The 24,741-nt window shown below is 39.9% G+C and overlaps 1 protein-coding gene across 4 annotated transcripts in view; it reads left to right on the top strand.

Annotated features, from left to right (window-relative positions):
* The window catches only part of LOC105255611 (protein bric-a-brac 1), a 336,203-nt gene that overhangs the window by 166,683 nt on the left and 144,779 nt on the right, over positions 1-24,741 (top strand). The window contains exon 5 of one of the 4 annotated variants that reach the window (XM_020028898.2): positions 9,865-10,183. The exons of the other annotated variants lie outside the window; for them this stretch is intronic. Coding sequence (XP_019884457.1) covers positions 9,865-10,014 — 150 coding nt within the window. The 3' untranslated portion in view covers positions 10,015-10,183. Of the gene's footprint in view, positions 1-9,864; positions 10,184-24,741 lie in introns of those variants that run through there. 4 annotated transcript variants of the gene reach the window in all.

Raw genomic sequence — 24,741 nt, 5'->3', positions numbered from 1 at the left:
ATCGGCCGTATGTAGGAGGACGTATTCGTCCGTAACGCGCGCTGTTATTCGCGCGTCCGCAGTCTCGATCGCGCTCTCGAACGATCCCTCTGCGATTTTATCGGCCGCGATTCGCGGTCCGACAATGACAGCGTCAGCGACGCGGTACGTGGCGGCGGGCGACAAACAACAACGGCAATGGAATGACAAACGGAATGACAAACAGGAACGCGTCAACAAAGGACCGGCGCGTGCTGAAAAGAGGACGAGCGCGCGTCAAGCGCGGGTCGCGTACAACCACCCAACAACGGGAGGAACGGGAGGGATGGTTGACGGCCGGGTGGCACGAGGGGATTGCAGAGGGAGAGGGGAATGCGTGCGCGATGACCGGCAGCGGTATCGTATTCATAGTGGCCGCGATATTGCCGCGAGATTCGCGAATTTCCAGCGGCAGGCCCGCGCGACGCCCCCGCTCCTCCCCCTTCCCCCCGTCACCCCTTCCCATCTTCCTCCACCGCCGCGCTCCATGCATTTAGAAGCCCTCCGTTAGACGATGCGTAGTCAAAAGTCTAATTAATTTGATATAGAGAGAGGTACGCTACCCAGCGTCCTGTGACGTTCTGTGAATGTCTATCCCTTTCATCGCCTGAACGGCCGAACCCTTTGGCACGAGCCTCTTTGACAGCCACCATTTAACTCGCCATGGAGGGTTCAGATTAATGTATATTTGGATTTCGGCCGGCGTGAAACAATGCAATATCCATTTATCGGAAAAGTAGATTAATAATGAATGAATTGCTCTAATGAGGAAATATTTTGGAAGAGAGAGAGAGAGATTAGTTTAAAAATATACATAAAGAATGAGGAAAAATTAGAGGCCTCTCAGATATATAAGTGTAAAGGAATTCTAAGAAACTATTTGTCATTCATTTTATTCATCCAATTTTCGAGTTGTTAGCACAATACAATCTTTTTTGTACGATGATCACAATGGAAATTGATAGCGATATATGGTGCTGTAAACATTAATCGCGGCGGCGATCGGCGTTCCTCTCTGTAGTTCCACATTTCGTTCCTCCGACTTTCTCTCCATTACCTTCCAACGTCCTGCGGGGTACGTGTCTGTCGCCGTCCCTGCGAAGAGAGGGAAGGGACATGTACACTATTACGAAGGCATTGTGTGTAGATTTTCCTCATTTACTACCAGGCGATGCCGTCGATTGTCTAGGATGATGGCGCAAATTATGCGAGTCACACCTAATTGGCAGTGACCGTGGGGTCGCGTGGGATGCGAGACTACGTCACGTACACGCATATGCATCGCGAATCGTTGCGCCGATGATAGAGAGCGAACGAGAAAGAGAGAGATAAGTAAAGAGGAAAAGAGAAGCATTTATCGTTCTATTAATCTTTTAAAAATACGTAAACAATTGACATAACTGAAACGACTCGAGGATATTTTCAGCCTTCTAAGTTTTTATTCTCGCCTTCTATATTTATATTAGAGCATTTATGTACAACGAGAAAAATAATAGAGATATTATATTTCATATTACAAAATTATACATTATGAATATAACATTCTATAGTATTAAAATAAAGATGAGTTAACGAACAAAATTATCATCGATCATCTAAAATTAAGCTGCTCAACTTTTTGTCAAACGGATCCCAAGCGGAAAATATCGAAATCCGCGAACGATAATTGAGATACAATCTATAAATCTAAGACTCGGGAAAATTGGAATGGTTTGCTCTATTGAGATTATGCAATGTTGCTTATAGAGCGAGCTCTTAAACGTTAATTAATCTCTATTCTCGCGATTCGAATAATTGAAGCTCGTCTCGTTTTAATATTAAATGTTGATTGCGCTAATGCCGAATTTATCCAGCGACTAGGTCGAAATTTCGATTTGTACATGTAATAAAATTACAATCATTGACGCGGTCGCGCAATTCCGCTGGCGCGTAAACGGGCGCGTTATAAAAACGCAGGGCGGCAATACCGCGAGTTAATCAAAGGAATTACACGTATAAATCGTTGCGATAGTTTGTAGATTGCTTTTTTATTAATTCACCGGCCGCCCGGTATCGCGGACTGTGATTGGATAAATGGCTCGGCTCGCCATGGAGGAGGCGCCGGCGTGTTTTTCATCAACTTTGTTGAAAAATCCCGGCTTTTGAATAAAAGTCGGTTAGAGCCCATTGTGGGACAGAGCGATCTCAATATGGATGAAGTATATCGGTACATAACGCTTTGTGCCTTTACCTGGCGATAATTTGTAGTCCGTTGCCGGCGATATATCTTCACCGCGATATATCTATACGCATCAATTTTAACTTTTAAATATGTAGGGTCGATCGGGATAATTGTGACAGTGCAGCTGCAGTGGACTGGACGCTACATTTTCCAGGCTCGAAATTAATAGTCGTCATAAAGTAAGAAATATCGAAAATGTCAAATAAAACAGTCATTGGGATGAGAAATTGTAGCAGTTAATTTTTAATACAATCCGCATTATATAATATAATAAGGTTACTTGAAAAATGATTACTGCCTATCGGAATTACATTTATAGTTGATGGAATTGACGCGTCGTCCAAGAGAAATTAAAAGTAACGAATATATAATTTTAACTTTAAGTAATTTGTTCGTTCGCCATCGAGGAAATTAAAAGGACACGCGACATTTAAATAAAAGAGTGTACAAAAATATCGTCTTCGAGGATTGCAAAACGAGAAAATTAAAATCGCGCGATCAAAGTTTTACGACGTTTCGGAAATCGGATCTTTGAATTATACGGCAGAAATCATCTTCGGCTCAGCTGATTCGATAAACATTGTATTAACTACAACTCTCCGCTTTGCTCTCTCGCTTCCCGCCATCCAAAGAACTTTGAGAGGCGCGAGTTTTTGCGGTAGTCTCGATAATTACTCGATTGCAAGTAATGTCGAGAGGTTCTTGCCGAGTGCCTTTCGAGAGAGAGGAAAAAGAGAGAGAGAGAGCCAAGAAACAGGAAGAGATTGAGAAAGCAAACGGAGAACGAACGGCGGAGAATTGACCTCGCATTATCGGCCAAGATATTTGCATTCCTCTTGCAGTCGCGTACGCACGCGCGCACTTTGTTACTCGACTTTTGTCTGAAGCGAAAGCTCTTCCATCCCCCTTCTGCCCAGAAATCGCATCCATATCCCTTCGATGTTCTCTTATCTCTGGGCTAAAGAGATGTCCTACTTTTTCAAAGTAGATATTATTTAAATTTCAAGTGGATATCATTTAAATTTAAAAACTGAGCTTGGAATATTATTTACTAGGAGTTCACCGGCGATACAATAGCAACTTTGCAAACAAGACATAAATCTACAACGCTGTCATAAAATTGTAATGACATAAATTATCATTTATTATGTTTTTTTTTTTTTTTATAAAGTCGAGTTATGTTTTACTGTACTACGAAGTAATATTATCTAAATAACAATTATTGATGCATGAAATTGATAAGGCGTTCTCGCATATATATTTTCTTTCGAATCTATTTAATATATCTCACGAATTAATCTAAGACGCTCGTCGCGTCGTTCAGTCTGGAAATTCCGCTGCTACGATAATCCATCAGCTGCGATACTAGCTGGTAGATAAAGATTGTGTTCGATAAGTAAATCGGTGTGGCGGCTTCGATTAATATAAGGCATTAAGAGCCTCGAGGCATCAAATAAATATTGACGTGGTCGTTAAGCCGCGCGCGTGTTGTTTTTATTTATACGCGTCCGTGATCGGGCAGGTATTGAAATTTATTTCGTCGGCTCGCGCGCGCGCGCGCGAGAAACGCTTTAATGCCGGCCGACCCTATTAAGAAAGTTTAATGGCAGAATGCGTAAAGTTTTATTTCCGCGGGAGGAGAAAAAAGGGCGGAGCGGAGCGCGCGGGAAATTTAATACCCGGAGCGTTTCGATCGCGAAAAAATCGTATCGCGCGGCCTCGTAGGATAGCAACCGCGAGCGTAAACGTTTATTTGCCGCTCCTACATCTTTGATGAGGTTGCGCCCTACTAAAAGTCGTGTCTACCAGAGTGAGAAGAGAGAAGGAGGAAGAGGTTGATGTAAAAGACGCGCGAGCCGCGTAATAATTTAACACACCGTTGGCGAATCCGAGTCTTCGAGGAAAAAGTCCGACGTTTAAATAAGATCATTCTTTACGCACGACTATATCATCTTCGACTGTTCGTTCGACCGGAAGGAGGAAAGTGCGAGACAAAGAATATCAATGAGATTTCTTTCGACGTGTACCTAGTAAAACAAAATGTCGGATTATAACAGATCGTATCTTCAAGCAGATTTATTAAGGACATCGATTAAAACAAAAGTTTCGTCGCCCCATTTTCGTAGGAAACTTTTAAATTATTTTCGATTGAAACTTATATGTATCGTTTAATCTTCTTCGTTGCTAATTTTGATGATTTAAAAATGAAACACGTATATCGATTTCCTCAAAAGAGTTTAAAGTCAATACGAACATACGAGTATATCTTATTTGCCGCTTTTACAATTTTGATGACATTGCACTCTACTAAAAATGAGTCACGCGAGGCTTAGCACAATCATTTCAAAATAAAAGCAGAGACATTTTAAAAAAAGAAAAAAAAAACGATTTAGTTTATATCGGCTTTTCTTATCTCGATGAGATAAACGTGGCGCGATAACGCATCGCGATGAAGTTGCAATGCGCTTGTATTTGCGGTGCAAAGTCGTGCGCCACTCCGAGTCAAGTAGTAAGTACTCGATGTAAAGGCAAACGTGCTCTTGCAGCCCGAATGCACTTCATGTGACTCAGTTGTCTCTTTCTCACTTTCTATCTCTCTTTCTCTCTTTCCTCTTGTGTCTCTTTATCTACCGACTTACATAAGACTTTATGCTGTTTCATCTCAGCTCACGTAGCGCCATTGATTGCACCGCGAACGTGATCCCGAGTAGCAGGATTTCGAAAGAGATCGTAGGATACACGAATGATAAGGGTAAACTTTCGAGTAAACACCCGCAAAAGATTCAAGAATGGCGATTTCCAAGTTTCAACATGTCGTAACTCTGATGTATATTGGGATACTTCTTTTCAACTTTACCGCAACACCAGATATTGATATTTGAGGAATCGAAAGCAACAGTATACATCATTTTGACTGTCTTAATAGTAAAAATTATGTTCGTAGTGCTAGTTTCCAAGCGATCGTCTTTTATTGAAAATTATTAACATTTAAAAAAATTTTAGAATACGTTGCCAATCTTGTCAACGATATCTTCTCAACAAAAGGAAATATTACAAAGGTTATCATATTTGATTTACGAAACTTTCGCCTTAAACATAGTTGCGAATCGTACCAAATCCACGAAATATTTTTTCTTTAAACAAGAAATCTCGATTGCGCAGTTTATTCGGACAATGTTGGGATAAATACAAGGATTGATTAATTAGTTGTGTAGAGCGATAAAACGCCGGTCAGACGAAAACATGTTCATTAAAAAGATATAAATGCAAGTAATCTTCAACACATGTTCATCATATCGTTTGATTTCTGCGCAAAATATAAATAATTTAATAAATATTTTCGGAGGTTATCAAAATATAATCTTCTACGAGCGCATCAACTGAAGCAAAAACAAATTATTCATTCAAAGTCGCAGCCGATAAAAATAATTGAATGCATAAGAAATATATTTATATGTTTTTTCTTACTTTTAATCTTGTTTAATAATCTTGTGTCATGAGCCCTGAACTTGTTTTGAGCTTCTCTATCATATTATGGGAAAAATATACATACCGAATTAAAGAAATGAAAATGACCTTGATATTTTCGAAGCGCTTTCACCTGAGCAAAAATTACTATATGATGATTGAAAATTATTATATGCCGTGGACGAAAAGGACTATCATCATATTTTTTTTATTACACAAACCTCCTAGATCCTTTTAGACAGATTCGATTTTTAAGATGATAATAATTATTGTCTCATCCTGTATGTTGCTATTTTGGTGGTAGATCTTGTGAAAAGTTATATGTAACTGGCTCGTAAAGTGTATGCGCGATATTTCCTTTTTCGTATTTCAAAAAAAAAAAAAAAGAGTATCGATTCTATTTGGTCGAACGGTCGTTTCGGATGCGAGAACCAATCGCGTAGCTTGCGCGTTCCTCTCTTTGGCGACTGTGCGAGTTTTTAATAAAAAATACGAGGAGGAACGGGAGAGAGAGCGAGTAGATATTTCTCGCGGTCAAAGAGCGGACAAGAGTACGTGTGCATCTGCGCGCGGCTTACGGGTTATACGCGAATGAACGGTAAAAATCATATCCATATAACCGAGAGGGTGGAAGGCACCCCACGGTATTGGTTATATTTAAATGGGTTTAATGCCCCGACCGTATCCTCGACCGCTCACCGACCAGAGCCACCCTTTCTCTCTTTCCCTTCCTCTCTCTCTCTCTTCCTTCTTCTTTTCTCTTTTTCTCTATTTTCCATCCTCCTCTGTCGTAAAGCACTCGTCCTTCGCTGTCTCCAACCGCGTCACCATCGACGTGAACCCCGCGCTTGGAGGGTTAAAGCAGGCTGTCGATAAAAAGCAAGTGTGCCGGGTGAGACAAGGAGCGCAGCTGAGAGAGTGGAACGATGGATGAGGAAGAAGGAAGAAGGGTGAAAGAGAGAAAAGGAGAGAAAAGCTGTGCGAGAGACCCAGTGTCATTTTCGTTCCTCTTTCTTTTTCCTCTCTACTCCGGGGCGTCTTTTCCACTCTTCCGTCCGGCTTCACTCTCGACAATTAGGTATATTTCGGTTCACCCTCGACATTGTTTTCGCGGCATCTCGAGTGAGCTTCTCGCTCGAGATTCCTTCCACGCGGCGACGAGACGGCTTACCCATCCTTTCTCGACTATCTTTCCCCATCCCTTTGTAATCGCGGTGTTACGAAACTAACGCGAATACGATCGAGAATTTAACTTTTGCACGCATTTTAAAATTAGTAGAATCGAATAAAATTAATGAATCGAATAAAATAGTAGTCTGAGAAAAATAATAAAAGAGGAACATGATAAAATATCTCTATTCCTAATAATGAAAAATTAATATAAAAAATTGAAAGGAAATTATATCAAAAAGATTCCTACGCATTTTTAATTAAATTCAAATTATAAATTTAATATATATATAATTAAATTTTTATAAACTTTGAGCGATAAAAAATGTTGTAATTAATATTAGTTAATATTAATTAATATTAATTTACAAAAAATAAATTATGAAAAATATTAAATTCTATATTTAATTAATTTTTGCATACGATGTATTGATCAAGCGCATTTTAAATTTGGAAAAAGAATTACATTTATCATCTTATTTTAACGATCTAGATTTCAATTTTAAATCTTATTATACAGAAAAAAATGATACAGCGCGAGATATTAAATAGCAACAATTATCATTAGATCGTGTTCTTGATATTAATAACGATCGATCTAGTAAATGTGCGAATTTAAAATAAAACTATCGACGCCAATCTTATATAATGCACATGATGCATATGATACATATAATACATACGAATGCAATGCGAGCACACGTGTCCCCATAAATCGCTTTTTATGGCGCCTACAAAGTGACATAAACGTTTTTCGCTTAGCGTGCGAGCGCCGTTTCTCGCGCGCGTATCGAGCAGCCATCTTTCGCACGTTCGTCGATTAAATAAACATGATCGCAGGCGTCACCATCGAGAGGAGATTCGCGCGCGATCGCGGCTAAAACTCGCCGCTCATCTCGAGAGCAAAGGATTGAAATGGAAAAAAAACGCGCTCGCCGGTTGATGCTTGTCGATGCAACGAAAGGGATGGTACGAACGGAGAGGGGGGCAGAGGGAAGGGTGTGGGGGGGGGGGTGGAAGCCCGAACCAAATCGGCGGAGCGATCTGCCGCTAATCCGGGCTCGGCAAAACGGTATCGCATTTTTGCGCCGTTTTGCGGCTCTGGCAAAAGGGCGGAAAAAAATCGGCGCTCGCGGGAAAAAATCGGGCGACGGTCGCAGGCAGGGCGCAAAAATCGAGCAGGTGAGGGAGCGGGGGGGAAGAGAGGTTGACGAACAGGCGCGGGGTGAGGTAGGTAGGTGGAAAGCCGCGATCGGACAGTGACAAAAATTGTATGTAGCGCTAGGGCGACAATAATTGAAACGGCGCGTAACACCGTCCGAATCCTCGAAACCCATTTTATATTTTAATCGCACCCCGATAGGCTCGCGAGCCGCTCCCTCGTGTTTCGCGATACTCGTGTACCGTTCTCTTCCCTCGGCCGATCCCGCTTTGCGATTTTCGCGATCGCCGCGTCTACGCGCGAATAGATAACGCGAGTGACGCCGATGATCGAGAGCCGTTGTGCCGGGAAAGGGATTACGCCGACATTTGCGAGTGTCAGAGGGGGAGAAGAGAGCAGATTAGACACGATATCTCTCGCCGTTGGATGTAATTCTGTGATCGGCGTAATCCAAATCTGTAAAAACGTCTTTCGATCTTTCATTTTTTTTTATTAGCGAATGTTAAAATGGATAAAAATTATATTTTTTTTATCTTTATGATGTAAAGATTGTTATGTTACTTTAGTATATATAACGTTATATAAGCTTAACTCAAACGGTGACCTCTTTTAATCACGTAATTTTCCATTGTTTATTAAAAAAGTTATATATGAAAAGCAAAAGAATATACATATTTATATGATTTATAGATGCAGAAATAATGCCTTTTCACGGGAAGCGCCTTGGTCATTGTTTGACACGACTGCAGAAAATAAATAATTATAAAAAATCAGACTCTCCATTTGTGCGACTACATTATGATATTTTCAGAGCGTTAATATTAATAAAGTAATATTTGGACATCTGGAAATTTAGCGAAAAATGGAATTACGGGATGCTTTTATTAAGGCGACGATGTATATTATAATAATATACATTCGCATTTATCGCGCGGACTAAAGCATCGAGAAATATATTTGAAAATAAAATTTGGTCTGTTTATATCAAGATTTATATGACATTTATTTTTTATTAGATGCGCAAGATTATTTTTTGCAGATTGGGTGATAAATTGATATTGAAATAAGTATATCAATTTTTTGCAAGACATGATGGGGAAAAATGCTACAAAATATAATAATTTAAAATTTTTACAATTTGTAAATCTATGAAGAATATGAAAAGTAACTTAATCGAATATTTTTTAAGAACTTTTGCAAAAGTTTATAAAATCTCATAAAGTTTATAGCTATCGAACGAAACATGTGGATACTTGTAGCAAACGTGTTCTCATCGTGTACTCGAAACTTTATCGATCAAGCATATGCGGAAATATCATCTTTTTTTTCCGCAATCCGCGCACACACACACCACACACACACACACCACACACACACGCGCGCGCGCGCGCGCGCGCGCGCGCGCGTGTGTGTGTATATATATATATATTATATATATATATATAATATATACACACTATAATATCCATACAATGCGATTAGATTATTCAGGAGTTTTAATAGCCGCACTTAACGATTTATCGTCGTATCAATCTGCGGTAACGAGCGGTCCGCTCTTGCGCGGCCGACAATAAATATTTACGCGTTTCCACGTTCCATTATCTTTTATTATTTCAGTATGAAATTATCCCCGATACTTTGTTGTGCAGGACCGTCGTGTCTATCGTTTAATCGCATATTTAACGCGTGTCGGCCAAACTGCTGACACTATAATGTTGTCGACGCAACGCGTCGATCCTCCCCCCTTCCTTCCTTCCTTCCTTCTCGCCTTTCCGTCCACCAACTGGTTAACCGTTTAATCAACAAATTCTTCTTTCTGTTGCAGGTGAGTAACTCGACTTATATGACGGCAGAACCGCAATCGACGGCACCTCATACAAGCGCGATCAACGACGATTATTCGCGTAATCGCCAAAGGCAATCGCACTCGTCGCACCGACTGTTTGTGGAAAAACTTTTCCGTAAGTCCGAGTGACTCGAATTAATGCTCATTACAGGCACGCGAAGCACGTCGCGGTCGCAACGGTACTTGTACGCGATAAGATCAAATCGAATGACGGATGAAAGCGGCGCGGTAGGCGCTATATATACGTTGCGATTTGAACAAGAAGAGAAATATTTTAACATTTTCTGATTCTGAATTTAAAAAGTTTTATCAAATAAAACAAGAGAAAAAAGAGAGAGAGAGAGAGAAAAGGAGAAAAATATAATTTATTTATAAACAAAATTTAATATTTCATAATTTTCACATTTTGTAATTTTACATAAATCATAAATCATAAAACATAAATCATAAATAAATCTTATAAATAAAAGAAATATATATATATATATATATATATATATATATAATTCTGATGTAAAATATAATTAAATTATTATAATTTTCAAACATCGTACACATGTATATTTTTGTAGAATCTTTAAAAGAATCATCATACTTGTGCCTCACTACGCAGAGTGTACTAGTTAAAAATATATTACATTCAGTATTACATATTCCAATATATAATCAATATTATATATTTTCAATTAAAATTTTATCAAGTCAGAAAATTCAATACGTTACATAATTTTATATCGCGAGACATAGTAATAATACCGTTGGAAGACCTTCGATGTCAATTCAATATGAGATTCCTTATAATTATTCATATTAAACTATACGTGTCACAGTCGCACTCTCTCTTTGTCTTTCTTTCTCTCTCTCCCTCTCTCTAATGAAAAACATCGTATAATTCAAACTCGAGTTTTATACTGGGTATGCGCGAGTGTCAAAGATCGTAGCCCACGTGTCTCACGAAGAACAATTACGCCCATCCGATCGCTCGACGAGCGAATGACTTTAACGACGAGAGACAACAAAGGGGGTGACGAGGGGAGTCGAGAAGGGGGGAATACGAACATTAAAGGAGATTTCACGGTGGAGATTAAAATTTATCATAATCGTAAAGGCCTGGCAGGATGAGGGTGCGAGGGGGAGGCGATGAGAGGGACGGAGGCGATGCCGCTCGGCGTTATTTACGATTTTTAATATGCAAAGCCGTCATCCCTCCTCACTGCCCTCCATCGCGTCCTTTTGCCGAGCGCGCCCCCGCGCGCGTCCGGGTATGAATAAACATTAAATTCCTCGTTACTCCTTTTAATAACTTTTTATACTTCATATTTTATTAATGCCAAGACATTCCGATCGGGCCCCGCTACGGCCACGGCACGGCGGGTTGCGCAACGTGATTTGCGTTTCAATAACGTCTCTACGTACGCGCTAAGCTCTTTTTCTTGCTCCTTTTGTTTTTTCGTCTCTCTTTTTCCCTCCTTTCTCTCTTTTCATATGTTTCTCCTTCACATTTCGTTTCTCGGTGTCTCGTTTCCTTAGGATTTTTTCTAAAGATTCTTTTTATCCCCTCCCGCTCTCGCGACAAGTTGAAGAAAATCCGCGTGTTCTTTCAACGATGCGGTGAAACTTTTATATATATATGTATATATATGTATATATTATCGAACGATGATAATATATCCTGTTCAATTTACATATTTATTTTCGCGTCCTTTACGAAGATAACGAGTTAGTTTGCGTTCCAAGAAAAGCCGCCGTTTATATTGTTTTCAAGTTTAATTGAGTTTTCCTACACTTTAATTTTAATCTATGCCTTTATCTTATAAAATCAATAATATGAGATATGCCAAATCGCTTTTAATTATGCTATTCCACCGAGTAGAATGTCTGCATTCTTCTTTCGAGCGAGCTTTGACGATCTTGTAATGTTACAGATTTGCCGCTAAAGATATTTAATGTTGCAAATTAAAAATGTATGGCTTTATTTTTATTTTTACAAAAAGAAAAAATTTCAAATACGTCGAAGAATATATCGTTAAGTTTTAATGAGATGGTCGCGGATCATATTATTTATTAAAGAGATTTTAAGTGGCGTAAAGAGCAAGAGAAGGACTAAGAAGCATCCAAAGTGTCGTTTGTAAAGTGACGTGCGCTCATTCCGGGCTTAAAACGCGCCACTAAATGAGAAGGGATGCTCGGCTACTGGCGGTGTCTGGTCAACCACCGCGGGGCGCCCCCAACCCTCTCTTTCCACACGTTCTCTCTCTTTCTCTCTTTCTCTCTCTCTCGAGAAGGCACGAGCGGAACAACTACATCGGGCCTGCACGCTGGCTGGATTTTAATCGAAGCGCAACGTATAAAGTTGCTGAAAATCAGATTATCCCTGCTCGTCGTGTTCCTCTTTCTCCTGCTCCTGACGCATCCTCCCTTCCTTCTGCTCTCTTCGGATCTCCGCTCTTCGCGTTGCTGCGAGGTATTTTTTATCCCAGTTTTTATCTCACGAATTTTATCAATCCTAACGATTCAAACGCGACATATTCGAATTAAGGAAGGCCTAGAAGGAAATTTCGCGTAAACGAAAAAAGGAGCGCATGAAGAAAATGATTGATTTTGAAATTAATATTTGAAACTAATAAGCTAATCGTATATTGACAAGTTTTTATCGAGCATTTTCCTCATATGTAATGAATTTCACATATCGTATTTCCCGTATTATGTAGGTGACGACGCGCATCGTTGAATTGAATTAGCGTTCATCTCTAGAAAATGGGGATTGAGAAATTCGCAAAAATATCTGGAAAAATTGATTCTCGCGTGACTCGAATAAGCTGACAAGTGAAAAAAATTGTTTTAGATGGGACGATTTTATAATCGCTATAACAATGAGATTATCTTTGCGTTAATGACAGGAAAGAAAAGAATAATCTGTTCAAGAACTGACACGTCGACGACAAATTTTTCCTTCTGAAAAGAAATCACGTAGAACGGTTATTTTTGCCTTTGTACCTGTTATTGGATTGTACGGGATGTGCAGCATTCTTGAACGAATCCAGAATCAAGACATGCGGTTAAGAATTTATTTGCCTCGAGGGAAAAAATAGCCCGTATAAATGGCGCGATCCTCCCCTCCCATGTCCCGATAACTCCTCGCGAGCGGGGAATAAATCGCGCAGAAGAATGCACACGCGGTGACGAAGATATACTAATGATTTTTCGCGTGCGTGGTTACGGCGGCCGTTTTACGGAGAATATAATATGCGAGTTTCGTGCGGGCGTGCAAATAGAGAGAGAGAGAGAGAGCGAGAGCGAGAGCAGGAAAGGCGCGTGAGACGGGAGGAGGAGGAGGAGGAGGAGACGGCGGAGAGGACTAAATACACGTGAACGCGCTCTTAACCGCGACGCAATAATGTCGTCTCCCTCCACAAGGGTGAACGGGAGAGAGGAGGGGAAGGGGAAGAAAATAATTCCCTCGCTTACTCAGCATCGTAGAAATTTCAGCGTGCGTGTTCGTGCTGGCCTAGCGTTTCCCGAGATTTTTTTCACAATGGCGCTTGTTGCATCCCGGTCGGCGGGCGATTAACCCTTCAATCATATGTATCAACGTTCATCAGATGATATGGTTAAGTAAAAAAAGGACCGAGCAAATTTTAAAAATTACTAATGATAATGGTAGAAAGATCTATATCTACAGCAATATCTATATCATAATCACTCAAATATACGTACGAAATGTGTAATTTTATGTGATCTCTCTCTAGATTATATAGTTAAATAATTCCACTTTATATAATGAAGCAGTTTTGTAGTTCTTACAAACTAGTTTGGTCAATTTTTGAATTATGCGTATCTTTTATTATACATTCCTGATATATTACTACGATAATTAGTAGTGGGAAAATTATACAAAAAATTATACTCGCAAGATTTTAATCTTCAAGAAATTCAGGTAAAAAAGACAAATCGTTAATGTACATTTAAAAGATGGAATTTGTACGCGATAGGTATTGTTGAATCATGGAAACACAATTAATTTGTTTAAATAAGTATCGAGTAAATTTTGAGCTCGAGAAAAATAAATTATTCTTTAAAGAAAAAGAGGAGATAATAACATGCTCTGTGATTGTAATGAATTATGGAACAAATTTGCAGCGATCTTATAAAAAGTGATTTAGTCAGTGATTTATTCAGTTTTTATGCGTGTTAATTATCACTCTTGACTTGTAGTCATCATAATTAATAACAGAATAAATTCCTTATTCCGGCGGCGTCATAAATCCAATTTCAGGGAATCCGATGTAAGACAGATAAAGTGTGAATTTAAGAATTAAAGTCTACGCTTTAAAATGCATACGAGTCGAATATAACAAAGATACAGGTACAAAGATTTAGATACGCGCGCTTGCGAATTCCCGACGTGTGAGGCGAGTTTTATAATTGCCGACGCGATTGTGAGGAAGCAGCTGTGAAATCAATTCCCGATGCGACAGAAACGTTGAATTACTCGCGGCAAGTCAATGAACTTATTCTTCAGTGTCCTCGTTTTTTTTTTTGCATTACCAGCCGCCGCGAACGAGCCGTGCGTCGCGATTCTTGGCGGATATTTCGGGCCGCCCGACGTTTAATATACCGCGGATCGCGAAACTCGCGAAATATTAAGCGACCTCTTCTGTACTAAACACGCGGCCGAGATTAACTCGCCGTTAATGATTCAGCGGGTAGGCTTATAAACGCATATATTCCCGCTTGAAACGCTCGTTTCATGATGCCCGACCTTTTCAGGCCAAGTCAGAAGTATCGAGGAAAGATGTAAGATTTTTCTCTTTTATTTTATTTTATAAATTATTAAATTTTTTTATGTTAGTTTTATAGCGCTGCTTCGAATTATTATCTTTAAATCCGGATGAGTTTTATATATTATATATCTTATATAAAATATCGGAGATTTTGAAATATTTATAATATAAACCCGCCAGTCGTAAAGTTGTACAAAAATTCCCAGAACTCGGATCCCATTTCTTTTATCTCTCTTGTACAATAATATCCGCTTTGACATTTAAAGTTGGTTACACATTAGTCTATATGTCTCGTGTCATGTTCTTCTATTTATTATATATACAAAGTATAGTGCTATATACCTATATTAGGCTACGTTATATGTTACTTATGGGCGCGGCTCTGTAAACGTAACGATTTCTTTTTTCGGATTTCCTTTCTCTGAGCCGAGGGAGCTAGTAACAAGACACTTGTTCTACTTGCTCGAGGCTCGAAATAAATCTCTCCTCGATGAATGATAAGTCTCTCTGAATACCTCTAAGAGCGAGTGAAAAGAGCCGTCATCCCTTGAAATATTTCGCGTTTAGTTCGATATTTTTCGGCGGCGTGCTTCTGATTATATTCGAGAAAATGTTGGAACCGATTAACTTTCGATTCACGGTTGTCACGCATTAATTAACTCAACGTTACAATGAATTTACTTTACACATATAATATCAATATAGTATATCTCTCTCGCATTATATATATAATAAATAAGTAATAAAAATTTAATAAATCTGAGGAAATAACTAACGGTATAATATAGTAGATTCGATAAATGGTAACAATTCTTCAGAGCGATGGACGCAAACTGCGACGTATTATAAAAAATGGTGAACAAAAAATATCTGTATGCATTTTCAATAATTATTCCAGAAGAAAATAAAAAAATCGAAACGCACACAAACGCCCGGCTATTTACTCGCCGAAAATCCGGCGGCCAGTAATCTCTCGTCTCGAGGAAAGAAAAGAACGGAAGAGGGAGGAGTAGGAGGGACATGCGGCGGGAAAAAATGCGAGTGTGTTATAATATTATTTTTAATAACCGCCCGAGAGAACGAAGAGAGAGAGGGGGGGAAGAGAGGGAGGAGGGGAGGGGGAGGTAGCGCGAGCAAGAGAAAGAACCGAGATGCGGAGAGACAGAGAGAAGCTGAAGCCTGCTCGCCATTACGTTACGCGGTAAATAATAAACGTTTATAAGGCCTTGGAAGTTATTATACAATATATACGTTCGTATACGCCCGATGCCATTACGGGTATCGTATATTATTAATGCAGCGACGCTCAACCGAGCTCGCGCCCGTAGATTATCCTTGAGCTCTCGCATTTTTCCTTTTCGCGCGCTCCCACCTACGAGCGTCGTCAGCCCGTTCGTTTGTTCGCTCGCTCGTTTCGCTCGTCTCGTTCTCGTACGCGAGACAAGATGAGACGATGCATCCTCGGCATTGAACTACATGTCGTATTATATCGCAACGTGTAACAGCGCGCGCTGTACTATCCCCACTGCTCCGATAAAAACGAACGGGTTAGGGATAATCTGCTGACGGATAATACTGTTGTGTGCGTGTCTATCACTCGATTCTGTCAACGCGGTTGTCAATGAAGATATCGTTATCCTAAAATCTAACCGATACTACAAACTGATACCACGGTATGAAAGAAAAGTTGACATTTGAAAAATAATTTCGAGGATGGTAATACAAAATATTTGCAGAACGGAGGAGAGTTTACGTTTTGGAATGTTTTGACGTATTTGTTTGTCGACTCTGTTCTGGCTTGATCGACTTATAACGGCGAATATCAATAATATTATTTATATTCGTTTTTTATGTTTATATTGCATGGAGGTCGATTATTTTCTCGATCCTATAAATCTCGATGGCGATTATTATGACATCTATTGGCCGAACGTGTGCGAGCGCTCGGCGACGACGTATGTAATAACATTCGCAGACATGACGTTACTACTGTACTATTAAGCACGGCGATAGTGACGACGACGACGACGACGACGACGACGACGACGACGACGACGACGACGAGGTACGTATCGTGAAATGCGAAAAGGCAGGGAAATACGAAATTTGTTGCATAGTGAAAATCACTATAATCAGTGACGCGACTTAGAATGGAAAATATCCATCAAGGTGAGTCGGGCGTGAAACGACATTCAGCGCTCGCTCGTGGCCTGTAGTAATACATACACGGCCGCACCGATGTAATTATCATGTAATAGCGTAATTTCACTATGGCGGATAATTAACAGTTTGAAAATAATACCGCGGAACCCGCGGAACGCATACAACGTAACCTCGCGCCGAATCCTTTCGTCGGGAATCGGTGTGGACTGCCACATAACCACCGTTCGGCTTTTCTAATGCGTATTATTATATTCCTTCCTTTTTCGTAATCCGCCAGCGGCTCGCAGCTCGGAGAATGTAATGAAAATCGAAGCTTGAAAAAGTCAAGATGCGGCCCGAAATCGAGTTTCTAAAAAGAGGATCGCGGATGATTCATCAATTAGAAATTAAAGTTCTTGGAGAAAATAACAGGCGATCGTATGAAAAATTGACTCCGTAAAGTTACCCAAGAATTGTATATTCGTATGAGTTAGGAAATCGCAAGTTTCATAAAATCGAAATTGATTCTGTCGAGCTGAAAAATTTAGAGCAAGGGATAACGCGATCCACCTGTAGATATCGAATAAGTCGCGGGGGAAAAGCACGACAGACTTGGACCGGCGTGTCCGGTCAAAGGGGACGTTGCATCGACAGTAACTTTTCGTACGGTTTCCTACATTCTAATTGCGTAGTTATTTTGTTAAGATAAGACCGATGGCCGCCATCTCCCGCTCCCTCTCGTCGCTCTCCCTCTCGCGCGTTAAGCGAAGATTAGAAGCGAATTATTATTATTTTAGTCTGCACGCGTAATATCGCGGTCGCGGTCCGATAGCGCAACCTAACTTTCGTATCAATATTTATTGTAAACGATAAGATTAAGCGGAATTTGTTATTATTCGCTCTCATATTTATTTTGTTACGTCACGAGCCGAATCGAGTTGTCGCCGGTTTGTTTCGTCTGTTCAAGTATATTACATATATTCGTAATATTATATATATATATATATATATATATATATATATATATATATATTAGTATATATAATATCGTCTTTTATATATTTATATATTTTATACGCAAATATAATATTATAAAATATTAAATTGCAAAAAAATAAATATATGTATAATCTAATATTATATATATATATTTATTGTATATAAAACGCAGCGATTCTCATCCGGCGTCATCGGGCAATCATCCTCGTCGGTCGTTATCGTCGAAGATGATCGAACGGATAAAGTTGCCACGCCGAGTCGAAACGAGCGTCGATTATTCGCGCTCTCCGCGAGCGGAGATCGCCTCTTTAGCGCGCACGTGATTCCATTATCGATCGCTCGTTCGCGCTTTCTCTCGCCCTCCGCCTACCGATATTCTACTTCTAATTGGCAAACATAAACTTCGCCTCGGACTTGGTAAACATTAATATCGTTATTATATTGTACACACAAGAGAGCTCCGTTTCTTTCTTTTTTTTTCTTACAGTGTGTGATATTACAGGCGATTTTCTCGGCAAAAGTCGAATCTTTCGTTTCTATTTCACTGCTATTTAAGCGAAATCATAATTAGAAGATTATTTAAGATGTGTGAAATTAATGAATTAAGATTGCAAGTAAGCAACAACATCTTTTCGTTCAATTAACTCCAAATGCGCTTTGTAATTAACAGAGCTTGACTACGTCATAATAATCGCAATTATCTAAGTTTTCAGTGATTTCGTATATTTATTATCTTTGATACGCTGTATCGTTTTTTGTTAATTTTGAAAAAAAAGCAGAGATTTCTTTCCCCCTGAACGATTGAATAATTCCGACTCCTAGATTCTTTCTTGGAGATCTCTGAAATCGGTGAGAGCCGCGATCGACACATTTTTCTTATTATGAGAATAAAAGTATTGCGCAAGAAAATGGCCGAGTGTTCATGATACGACCATAAAACATCGAACCGTACGGCATTATTAATAAACCGTATAGTGGTTTATTGCGGTAACTATAGCCGAGTCGCGCTGTAATACACATGCACGCCAAACATATATACACGCTAGCGTAAGCGGAACGGACGTACACACGCCCACACAATCGAGCGTATGTATATATATATGTATATACATACATGTACACACACAAGCGTTCTTTCCTGCCGTTGCAGCTCGTTGGATCGTGTTCTACAGTCTCAGGTGTCGACAAAGCCGGTCAATCAAGTTCAATTCTAATTAAAGATCGCCTGTCAACGCGACGATCGAAGCTGCCGTGGATGATAATTTTCCGGAAAGGCCGCGACCGAGAAAAAATGTTGGATTGATCGCATGTCGTCTTTCTCTCGTTAATTTTCTTTTCTTTTCTTCTCCCAATTTTAATTGCAAAGAGCCTTAAAAAGATTATGTTCGCATTTATCTTATAGATTCCTTTATCATGTATTTGAAATCAATTTTTCCTTAGATATGCATGAAATCGATTTCTCCCTAGCTATGCATAATATCTCGATGAAAAAGAGACGATTTTGAAAATTTATCTGTGCAATCTTTTATATATATATATATATATATAATATATATATAAAAATGACAATAAATATATATATATATTATATTATATATATATATATAACACATATATGTTGTAATCTATTTTTAAATTATATATTTATTTCTTTCTGCCCTACTTATATCGTTCCGTTTACGGAGTGTCCTAGATTTAAGTCACAGATTCCTCGACGAATACGTAATCGATTTTATTATCTACAATATTAAATATTTTAACGATTAAATTACAAATTTAATCTCTTTTCAAACAAAGTGCAGTTACAAACACTGCAATATACTACGTTCCAATAAATTCTAAAACTTGTGTCGCTTATTTCGAATTAACAATTTTCATCGTGTTTATTTATAATTTCAAAATTCACTAATACCTCCATATATTCAGACGACGTTATATAAATGTACAAATGTACAATGTTAATAGAATATTCTACTGTACTATTGCATTATATCAATAGCTCGAAGCTAATGGAATAGAGTTCACTTGAGGACAAAATATCTTTCGTATCCACGTAACATTCTCTTTCCCTCATTTTGTTGCAATTGTCAAAATAACATTACTTGTATATCTCGATTCAAGGAATTGATATAATACATTAATGCAATAATAAATCATTAATTACTGTACTTTTCTATCTCTCTTTCTCTTTCCTGCATCACCGATTGCCTTCTCCTCTCGCATTTCCGACAACGCACATATCTGACAGATTAGAAAGAAAATCTCGACTCTCGGCCGGCGGTAACGAGGAGCTTATCGATCGATAATAATTTAATGATAGTTATTCCCGACCGGGCTGTTATTTCTCTCGTCATGGCGCGCCTCGGCCGAGGAGTATTTTTATTTCGTTCCGTGGTCGCCATTCGGGGATCGCTGGAAAGTATATTCATCCAAGAGGCATAGAAAATACCCTACTTTATTCTTGCGTTAGGAACTTATCGGTAGCCCTGGCTAAGCTCTCGATCTTTCGCTCACGAATTCGCGAGGAGAGGAAACGAGGGATCGCGATGGCGATCGGGAAGCGCGCGGCGAACAGATCCTGTATACGCGAAGAAAAGAGGGAGCGGAGAAAAGAAGGGAAAGGGAGAGGAAGAGAGACAAATGGAAGGCAAGGGAGAGAAAAAGAGAAGAAACGCTACGTTTTCAGATACATGTACGTGTAAAGTCTGCGCGCACACATGTACGCGGCAGCGTACGGGTACTTATGTATAGAATTAAATATACGATACATTATTCATTTTAAGTTCTTTCTCCTTGCTTGCCCGGAGATTGTATGTATTATACGTACGCGCACATGGAAGTACGTCGACTATCTCCACCGGCGGGTTCGCGAGCGAGCGAGCGAGCGAACGGAGGCGCATCGGACGAGCGAGAGCGAGCGCGCTGTTATAACTTTTTATTTTAAAGATGGCAGGGGCTCATTTGCAATTCTATGCCGGACGTCGATATGCCTGATTTATCGTAACTATACTTATACCGACCCCGTACGCTTCTGCCACAATTTATATCCGGAATATAGACGTACGCGCGTCCGACTGTTTTCCGTGTGCGCGTATACAGGGTGTCTCGCGATAGGTCCCTCTCGCTCGTAATTGGGAGTCGTAGGAGGACGCGATTGCTTTGACGTTGATGCGACACGGCGGCATTCGAATTGCGATTGCTCGACGATCGAAGAATTTAGACGAAATTAATCGTGAATCGCGAAGATTTTACTTTCCGATCGATTCAAATAATTTCGCAATAGCATGAGTTACATACATTAAGTTTAATTTTGCCAAGACTAATGGGAAAAATGGGAAAAATGAAGATGTGTCGTCTTCAAATTTGTTAAAGATTGCGTAGTGGTGAACACTGTATATATTTTGCAAAGGTATATTTGCGTAGATATATATACACATACAGATACAAATCTATATATGTGTATGTGCATGTCGGCAGCTGGAGATTTTTTGTACGTGGCGGTGAAAGGGAGCATCTGCACCCTCTCTCGTTTTCTCCTCCTTCTCGTTCGTTTCATCTTTCTCTTCCGCCGTTTCGCGAAACGAAGTGAAAAAATATGACTTCAGTTTGGCCATAGAAATCGCGCTCTATCGCGTAGGATGAGAGAGTTGGAGAAAATCGTTCTATGCGCGGCATAGCGATGAAATTTGAGCTTACGCGTGCACAATTAACGCCTGCCAAGTTTATCGCACGCGACGGAAAATGCGTTTTTCACGGTTATCTCCAAGTTACTATCGCCCCGCTATCCTCTTCCCTCGCAAAAGTCGTGAATTTCCCTCTAAATTGGCCGCCTGTTATCCAAATCCTTATCACGTGAATTGTTTCTAGTTGAAAAATATACGTGGAAAATTTCTTTTCCACGATAAATGGATTAAAAAATCCGCGATCGGAAAAAAAAGAAATTTTTTTAAGAAATCGCGTTACGCCTCGTCTAACATCTAATGAATAAAAAATGCTGCGAGAGAAGAACTGATTATTGCAACGATTGTATGCAGTTTGCGAAAGTGTTCGAGATGGGATCTGATTCGATCGCGAATCAGCCGCGTTCGCGCGTTCTGAGAGAGGCAGAGGTCGTAAAAAAATGTCGGCCGTAAAAATGGCGTTGCAATTGAGCAATGCGTGCATAATGCCGACCATTATCTCTGCGCTTCCGCGCGAGCGCATCTTCTTTTATTATCGTCTTTATATTCGATACGCTACAGATCATAAAGATCGTGGTAATAAAAGGTATTATTTTGTGCGGCGCGTAACGTCGTGCGCGGTGCCTCTTCCTTTCGGTCCCCTCCTCCCTTCCCCCCCCTCTTGCTCGAACATACTTTAATTGCAGCGCGCTGCTGACGCGTAAAGAGGGGAAAAAAACACTCGTGAAGAGAGAAGGGAGATGGGGGGGGGGAAATAAGTTTTATTTTATTTTCAATGGGACACTAATTACACTTAGTACCTGGATAGCATAATTAAGGTACGAGCTCCGCCGACAAGTTTCGCGAGTTTGCCGCCGATGACAAAGTTCGCGCCCGGCGAAGATAAGTCGATTCGTGAGGCCACAAAGAGGAGCCGAGAGGGGTCGATCGATCGAACGGCCGACGAGATCGATCCGGGTGGGCGATCGGAAAGTCCTTAACCCTCTCGTCCCCCTCGGCCGCCGTGCTTGCGCCGAACCCATTGTTCGACTTATCGGCCTTCGCCACGTGCTTTACATAATGGCGGTGTTGAAAATGCGGTTTAACGATATCTAAACACGAGTAGCAGAGCGTTTTAAAGGGGTTTGGGATGGAGATGAGGGAGAGAGAGGGGGATAGCTCGTACGGGACGCGTTTTGGCGAAATCCCCTCCGATATGACGCATCGCGTACGAGCAGAACCGGATACGCGTTCTGTTCTCACCCCTCCTGCGGACGAGTTGCATTCTCCCTCTCTTACCCCTGGGCTTCTCGCGCGCGAACAACGATGCGTTCGTGCGCGCGCTGCGAGGAACAGATATCGGTTTACATGTGAGCGATTATTGCCTTATACCGGGACTCGAATGTTACGCTAATTGGCTCGGACGAGCTACTTCGCGGTTTGTATCTGCGGCCGACCAGGCGAGAGTTTAGCTGCGTGTTTTTACGGCGAGAAATAGCGATCGCCCGCGGCGTACATTTATCTATCTTGACCTTCATATAAATGATACGGATATAATAATCGCGGGTTTCTTTTTTTTTTCAACAGGGGTTTATTAACTAATTATGTGTACCAGATTTCTATGGCTTGCAAATATTTCTTTTTTGCATCTTTATCTGTTATACCTGCTGAAATATTATACCTTTACCTGCTGATGTATATTGTAGCCTTTAGCTGCTGATATTCCACTCCAAATATTTTGTATTCTTATTGTAAGTAATATATTTTCTAGTTAATTCCGGCAAACTTTTTCGATAATATAAAATTGATTGCCGGCTTAATCGAGATATATTTGAAAATTTAAAAAAAAACTATAAAAAAAATAAAAATTCTTTAATAAATAAAAACGTACGTAACCCATTTAACACTTTAAATGTCATAATGTCGAATCGAAAATGAACTTTCTATATTTTGAATGTTAAATATGGAGTACGGTTTCTATACACTGCATCCAAATCGACATTTCATTCAATGAAAATTATTAATCTTTCTACCTTATTAATCTTTTACGCGTTTTATCGAAAGAATACAGTTTGATTCTCTCTGCTCGTTGTTACTTCGCGAAGAATCTCGTTAGAAACACGCGTTTAGAAATCGTTTCGTCCGAAACTGGACTCTAGTCGTTAACCGCAAATACGCCAAAGGAGCGAGATTGGCGAGGCCGCGTTGCAGCTGTTTAGCCATATCCGAACACGTAATTCACGACGAAACGGATATATATATATGTATCGAGAAGAAATGGGGTCGGCAAGGGAGAAAGAGAAATAGAGATACACAAAGGGCAAGACGAAGGGAACGGAGGAAACGATCGGGGAAGGAACCGATCTGGCCGAATCGTAAATCTTATTAGCCGCGGTCGATCCTCGAAACATTTCGTAATTGATTAGTCGGCGGGTGCGCGCAAGCGGCGGATATCTAAATTACACCCATCTGCCCGGGCCAATCAAGCAATTATCCGTAATTTTATATCGCTCCGAATATTATATTGTATTGCGCCCACCCTTACGCCCATTGACTCTAATTCGCGGCGCTGGCTGTCATTACGAGTGCCAGCGACACATCGAGCGGCGGAATTATACGTGGTCCCGTGATTCTCGAATCGAGTCTGTTCCAGAGAATTTCTTTGTCGAGATAAAGGTCAGCATAGTGTATTATATAATATGACATTATAGTTTTATTTAGAAAGATCGTCGGATAAATTCTAGATATTTAGATATATACACACAGATAATTTCTAAAAATTATGAAACATGTATATAAATTAGAACAATAGAAATTTTGTATGGATTCTAGTCTTTATTACATCTAAAAATTATATTATAATTTTATTTTCATGAAGAAATTAAAATCTACATAAAAAAGTAATAAAAAGGAGATACATGCGTACGTATAAATTAGGAAATATTGCTTGTTGATTTTTTTTAGCTAACAATAAGATAATTATTATCTCTTCGGATTGGGAAAGTCGACGCGAACATTTCGGGAAAAGTCCGATCCGTGTTAAAACCCGGGCATATGGCGGTGGTATCGGTAATTCGAGCGCGAGTTAATTCCTGCACGGCTGTGTCCGCGGAGTTTCATTTTCAGCTCCCGCATTATGTTGTTGGGCGGATGTAACGATTTAGGTAATTTTGCTAAATACATCGATTCGAGATAATTGGGAATTATTAATTCGCGGTATGCGCCCGCCGGTAACAGAAATAATTTCATTCCGACGCGCGGATCGCGTCCGG

This window comes from Camponotus floridanus, unplaced genomic scaffold (assembly GCF_003227725.1).
Source record: "Camponotus floridanus strain SB8 unplaced genomic scaffold, Cflo_v7.5 scaffold2, whole genome shotgun sequence".
NCBI classification, from domain to species: Eukaryota; Metazoa; Arthropoda; class Insecta; order Hymenoptera; family Formicidae; genus Camponotus; species Camponotus floridanus.
This window is presented reverse-complemented; position numbering and strand designations above follow the sequence as displayed.